We start from the raw sequence: 6,583 nt of genomic DNA, 5'->3' as shown, positions 1-6,583 counted from the left end.
CTACGCTAAGTGTTTGCTTAATAATCCATTTACTTTTCCTCGAAAATTCACTATGAGAAGGTCATGACAATGAGTTAGTATTTCAATTTGTGGACACAATGTCATCGAACCTATTGGTAATAATCTCCCAGAAAAAAAAAATTATAAGTTCACTATATCAAATGGTAAAAGCTAAAGCTACCTAATATGTATTTAAGTATTCTGATGGTATGCTAACATGGGCATTGGTAATTAAATATAATAACTAGCGGTGGATTGTCTACCGTGATCAAGGGAACCCGTGAGAAAGTTAAGCAATTGGGTTGGCTTTAAAATCGCCACTTGATCATTTAAGACTATAAATATTGGAGCAACTTGTAATTTAGTACCTTCGTTTAAAGGGGACGGATCTAGACCCTCTTTTGCCTCGAGAAATAGATAAAATATTAGGTAATGAGTAGGCTCCTCTGTCTCGATGCAATGCATTGGGAAGAGTGAGCCAAAAGCCTTCGTTTACATCATGAAAGAAGCTAGGGTAACATAGCACCGATGCAAGAGTTATAAACAGACTAAGGGCGTATTCCTATGTTGACCGCCAATTCGTTAAATGGTATAGAATCTCTCTCTAAAACTGATGATCGTTACAGCTTTCAAGTTTCAGCTAGTTAATATAAGAAGTGCTCAAAAAGGTGCTTTCCTTTGTCTTAACTGCTTCCACTACAGGCCAATCAATTAGTTGAATAAATACATATTGCTGTACTAGGTTAAGATTCTCTCGTGAAGGAAATGGGAGGAGAGCGCACCAAATTGAATCCCAAGGAAAGACACAGTGTCTGACTGCCAACATTACTCCCCCAAGAACATGGTATCTGCAATGCTGATGAAAAATGATTCCACCAAAGGACAAGGACAGAGAAAGCTGATTGTGTCAGGAGGCCTTTTCCCCGTGCAAGACCTGATGAGTCTTTGTTTATTCTACTTCTCCCCAGATAAGATTCATTATTGATTTTGACAGCATACGAACGGGTCATGCAATGGCCAAACTTGACGATTGTTGGAACATGAATTACGTAATCATGCTGACGTACGCACCTCCCATAGCTGAGGCTTCAAATTCTGGTCATCCGAACATTTTATAATCTTTGATAGTGTAATTCGAAGACGTTTGCTCATCAACAATACTGGGGAGGCCGAATATATGAATGAGGTTGCGTATGTGCATGAAGTATTGAGTAGGACAAACTTGGTTAAATGTCATGACAGGATTACTGGATCTGCTTATAAATAGGAACTGAGCTTCCTTCCTTGACCCTGCGCAGCCCAAATAGGAGGAGGAGAGAGCACAGAGAGAGAGAGAGAGAGAGAGAGAGAGAGAGAGAGGGAGGGAGAGGGAGGTAGAGGGAGGGAGAGAGAGATAATGAATATGCAGTCTCTGAGCTCTACCGAGTTGTTCCGCAGAGACTTGACCGAGCAGCCGGTCTGTCTTGTCTACTCATTGATCTCCAACAATTTAAATAGAAGCCATGCTTGGTGCCCTGAAAGACCATGATTTCATTTGCGTTTGGCAGGTGCTGTTTGAAGAGCATTCGGGAGTGAGAAAGGTGATCTTGAACCGGCCTTCCAAGTTAAACTCCCTCAATCTCGAAATGGTGCGACCCTCTCTTCTTTCTTTTACTCATTTACGCAGGTCCATTACTCAAGTGCGTCTCCTCTGAGCGCGCAGATTTCTCAGATGTTTAGCAAGTTGAAGATCTACGAGGACGATCCTACTGTCAATGCTGTCATCTTGAAGGTAATTGGAGGTTGTATTTATCTCTGTCCTTTCTCCCTACTGAGGTGCTAGTACATATTTAAGCAAATAACAGTGGAGGCGTTTCAAGATTTCATCTAGTGTATACATTTAGATTCAAATTCGATTGATCATGCTCCATCTGATCAATGATATGTTCTCTTGGATATGCATTAGCTGATTTACACTCTATGTTATTCTTCGCCTCTTGATCAAATATTCATCAGGGAAACGGGAAAGCATTTTGTGCGGGCGGTGATGTTTTCCAAAATATCTGCTCCATGTTAACAGGTGATCAAATCCGGATTTGCTCTTTTTTGATTGTGTTTAATATAACTGTGACCCTTGAAATATGCAAGAGATATGGTATTCGTTTCCAAAAAACTTACAATATTTGGGGGACAGCCATATATACATGCAAAATTATAATGTTTCGTGTACAAAAATTGGAATTTTTTTTTGTGCTGTTAAATTTCGATAAGTTTTAATGAGTGCTACAAAAAACCATTAGTAAAAACGAGTAAATGGTGACATTTTTTCCTAATTAAGTTATTGAGCTACCAACACTTGTTAATTTGACATAATACTTGGTAAAGTTAAGGCTTTGTTAGAATATGTAAACAATTTCGACCAAAAAAAAAAGAATATGTAAACAATAGTTGGGAAAATATTTTAAAAATAGACTGTCAAAGATACGAAAAAATAATCAAATATACGTTCATAACTAACTCAAATAAGAGTTGATAACTTTATCTTATAATCTGAGTAAATTCTGGTATCTCTGAAATCATTCAGGACATTGGAGCTTTGGAGCAAGCTTTTACAAGAAACAACTCACCTTGGATCACTTGATAGCCACCTATAAAAAGCCTTTGGTGAGATTTGGGGGCTTTTCTTCTTATGCAGTACTTCCATGGCTGATGAACCAAACGATAAGTATCTGTAGTTAAAGCTAGCAATTCCGTCAAAATCAACTTAAACATTTTCTTTTTCATATGAATGACCTCAAAGGTATGCCTCACCAATGGAGTGGTAATGGGCGGCGGCGCTGGACTCTCCATGCACGCAAGCTTTAGAGTCGTGACAGAGAAGACGGTAGATAGCCCTCATTTATAAATTCATTTGATTTCTATAACCGGACTCAATGGTGATGAATGATGTTTGCAGATGAGCTTTGTTCATCATAATGCATCTTCTGAGACATCTGATAAAAACTTGCTTGAAACTACAGAAAATGAATCTTTTTGAAGAGTGTTTCGATTCCTGGTGTTGCAGGTATTTGCAATGCCTGAAGCAATACTCGGAATCTTTCCTGATGTGGGTGCATCTCATTTCCTACCCAAGCTTCCCGGTTACTTTGGTAATTCTGAACAGCTTTTTCTTTTCTTTTTTCACTTCAGATGAACCCATTATACACATACTGTCCATTGTAGGAAGAGAAGTACAATGTATGGATCTTCTCATTTTGGACGTCTTTGTATTTGTGCCACATTGTCAAATTTTAATTGACCAATTAGTGTGTGTGTGTGTGTGTGTGTGTGTGTGTATTGTGCCAAGCTTTTTAATTATCGAATATCTAGATTAGATTAGATTATCCTATCCTTTAGATTTTACAAGTGATGTTACATCAAGCAGGTGAATATCTAGGATTAACCGGAGCACGGCTGGATGGAGAAACAATGCTTGCATGTGGCCTCGCAACTCATTTTGTCTTTTCAAAGGTAACTGGATGGTAGCGATTCCAAAACTTGCTCGCTTTGTTATTTAATATTTAAAAGGAAAAAGGCGACGCATTAGATGTATCGGATAACCAATACGATTTTAGTTTGTCTTTTATATGTATATGGTTAACCCTCTATTTTCTCGATAGGATCTTCCTCTTCTAGAGCATGCTCTCTCTTCGGTGGATTCGTCAAATGCATCAGACATATTGTCGGTCATCAACAATTATGCGTGCAAATCCAATATGAAAGAGGAAGAACTCCACAAAAGGTTGCTGATGTTCTACTCTAGGACTTCACTCTCTTCCTGTCGAATATATTCTCTTACATCAACAACTCTTCATTGTTGGAATAGATTGAAGAGCATAAACAGATGTTTTTCAAGACAGACGGTGGAGGGCATATTACATTCTCTTGTAAGCACACGTTGGTTTGAATTCTTTCTCCTTCTTCTTTTCTAGTTGCACAGCTGAGATACTTTCGCGGTGCAGGAGGAGGAGCTGCTAAATAACTTGGCAGAGAAATGGATCGCCGAGGCAGTGAACAGTATGAAGTCTGCTAGTCCGACCAGCCTAAAGATTTCTCTGAGATCGGTAATATGCAAAACAAAACGTATACTATCCAGCTTAGTGGTAATTTATACAAAGTAACGCGCTTTCCAATGATAGTGAAATTCGACAGATATCTTCCACTTCTCAAAATCTACTCTTATAGGGTGTGTGCAGATGGGAATTTGAAAGTAGAAAGTACTCAGCAGTTTGTGTTAGAATGGAATGGGAGTTTTCCAGTTATAAACTAACTCTTTGCGTACGTACATTTATGTCTGTGTATGCTTGTTCCAGCAGTTGTTGGGTACATGGTACTCATGGATATCTATCATTTATGTGTAACATTACAAGGAGCATGGCATATTGCATCTAACAGCTAAAAGAACTTGTGGATCTTGATGGTTATTAGATAAGAGAAGGACGTGGTCAGACGATTGAACAATGTCTAGCTCGCGAGTACACCGTCTTTTGCAACATCGTGCGAAGGAAGATCACCAATGACTACTATGAGGTACTAACTCTAACTGGATATTTTAATAGGTAGGACATATTCAAGTATCCAATGGGAACTTTTGATTTCTCACGTCACTTTTATAAGCAACTCTCCACTGGCCGAGAAGTTATTTCATGAACTATGAACCACATAGATCAATACCATCTCAATCATTGATTATGTGGGTCCAACTGTGAAGCTTATATGATCAATGGTACAGATGAACATGATCTAAAATATCTATAGACCATATGATATCTTGGCAACTAGAGCATTCGCCAAGGGTGTCTGTCTTGTGTCGTATGTATCCTTCTCTTCATCGATTTGTGTAATGCATTGGTGAATCCGTTTTGGTGCAGGGTTCAAGGGCAATTTTTTTCGATAAAGACAAAAAACCCAAGGTACAAGCATATAGACTATCAACCTGCTATTTGACTTGTTGAGATGGATCTTGAAACTTCAGCTAGAAAGAGCAACGATGTATCAGTTTATTTGTCATTTAATATGGTGATGACATCGTGCTTTAGACATCTTCTTTTTACGTCCAAAACCTTTTGATTGGTACTTGGCTTTATCTGTCATTTGTTGTGCATTGGCTAAACGAAGACGAAGACGGTCCAAATCATAAATTTCTCTTGACTGATAAATGAGAGAAGGGTATATGCTGCAACAACAAATTATAGTCTGTTGTATATTATCCTTACAATAAAAATCCAAGTACTTAAACTTCATTGAGTTCAAGAGACAATCATTAAAGCCTCGCAGAGATTGGAGATCCTATAATCGTTTGTGTAAGGTAATAAGGCATGGTGTAAGCTAGGATTGTATCAAGTCATATGCTAATAATACATCATTTGACCGTTTCCTAACAGCTTAGCCTTTTTGGACAAACGGTTTTTCTTACAATTTGGATGAATTAATGCACGAGGTTGAGCTTGAGCCTGATTCTTGTTTGATGAACACAGTGGGAGCCGCCGAAGTTAGAGTTGGTCGGAGCAGAGATGGTGGACATGCTATTTAAAGCATTCGAGGATGATGACGACTGGAATTGTCTACAGCTCCCTGCACGGTCCTCCAACGTGCTTGACCACGCAAGGTCAAAGCTCTGAATGAACGTATTTGTGACATGTCACAAAGCTGATCAGAGAACCCGCAGCAAGTAGAAAGAGAGAAAGAAGGAAGAGAGAAGGAATAGAGAGAAGGAGGAGAAGGAGAACGTAAAAGAGACAAAGAGGGCTATAGTTTTCTATAGTAATAGAAACCCTACATCTATTGTGTTTATATTAAATATAAATTGTATAACGACCATAATACTCTTATGTAAATAAAAAGAAATAAAACTCTGAAAATAAAATAATAACTCAATTAAAGTAACTTAACACTCCCTCTCAAGCTGGAGCATATAGATCACCCATGCCCAGCTTGGAACAACCAGCAACAAAAGCAGGGCAAAATAATGCTTTGGTAAACGTATCAGCAAACTGATCTCTAGAGGCAACATAAGGAGTAGCAACCAGCTTCTGCTTCACAGCATCACGAACAAAGTGACAGTCAACTTCTATATGCTTAGTTCGCTCTTGAAAAACAGGATTCCCAACAATATAAATAGCTGCTACATTATCACACATCATATCAGTAGGTTGATTAATAGAAAATCCAAGCTCCTTGAGAAGAGATTTCAACCACAACAATTCGGCCACAGTATGTGCCATAGCACAATATTCAACTTCCGCACTAGACCTAGCAATAGTAATCTGTTTCTTGCTTCTCCAAGTAACCAAATTACCACCAATAAATGTGCAATACCCAATTGTAGACCGTCGATCATACGTTAACCCAACCCAATCAGCATCATAATAGCCAATAAGAGTGGAAGAACCGTTAGGTTTATAAATTAGTCCCTTATCAGGAGAGCTTTTAAGATATCGAAGAATGCGACAAACAACATCCCAATGAGCCTTCTTAGGTGACTCCATAAATAGACTCACCACACCAATAGCAAAAGAAATATCAGGACATGTAACAGTAAGATAAATTAGTTTCCCAACCAGAC

The 6,583-nt window shown here is 38.5% G+C and overlaps 1 protein-coding gene across 1 annotated transcript; it reads left to right on the top strand.

The window, feature by feature from the left end:
- Positions 1-1,343: 1,343 nt before the first annotated feature.
- LOC104438622 (probable 3-hydroxyisobutyryl-CoA hydrolase 3) lies at positions 1,344-5,723 on the top strand. The gene is made up of 14 exons (XM_039308423.1): positions 1,344-1,456; positions 1,548-1,628; positions 1,703-1,771; positions 1,996-2,059; positions 2,564-2,643; positions 2,780-2,863; positions 3,044-3,128; positions 3,404-3,489; positions 3,639-3,760; positions 3,845-3,905; positions 3,981-4,082; positions 4,447-4,548; positions 4,890-4,931; positions 5,496-5,723. The coding sequence occupies exons 1-14, from the start codon at positions 1,397-1,399 to the stop codon at positions 5,637-5,639; spliced, it is 1,182 nt and encodes a 393-aa protein (XP_039164357.1). The 5' UTR covers positions 1,344-1,396; the 3' UTR covers positions 5,640-5,723.
- The last annotated feature ends 860 nt before the right edge of the window (positions 5,724-6,583 follow it).

Source organism: Eucalyptus grandis, chromosome 3 (genome assembly GCF_016545825.1).
Source record: "Eucalyptus grandis isolate ANBG69807.140 chromosome 3, ASM1654582v1, whole genome shotgun sequence".
Lineage (NCBI taxonomy): Eukaryota > Viridiplantae > Streptophyta > Magnoliopsida > Myrtales > Myrtaceae > Eucalyptus > Eucalyptus grandis.
The sequence above is the reverse complement of the archived record's forward strand: the minus strand, read 5'-3'. Positions and strand labels throughout refer to the sequence as shown.

Bases quoted from the DNA above. Each gene is read 5' to 3' on its own strand.
- LOC104438622 (XM_039308423.1), top strand. From the start codon at position 1,397: ATGAATATGCAGTCTCTGAGCTCTACCGAGTTGTTCCGCAGAGACTTG. The intron at 1,457-1,547 runs GTCTGTCTTGTC...TGCGTTTGGCAG, and splicing joins GAGACTTGACCGAGCAGCCG to GTGCTGTTTGAAGAGCATTC. The intron at 3,129-3,403 runs GTAATTCTGAAC...TACATCAAGCAG, and splicing joins CAAGCTTCCCGGTTACTTTG to GTGAATATCTAGGATTAACC.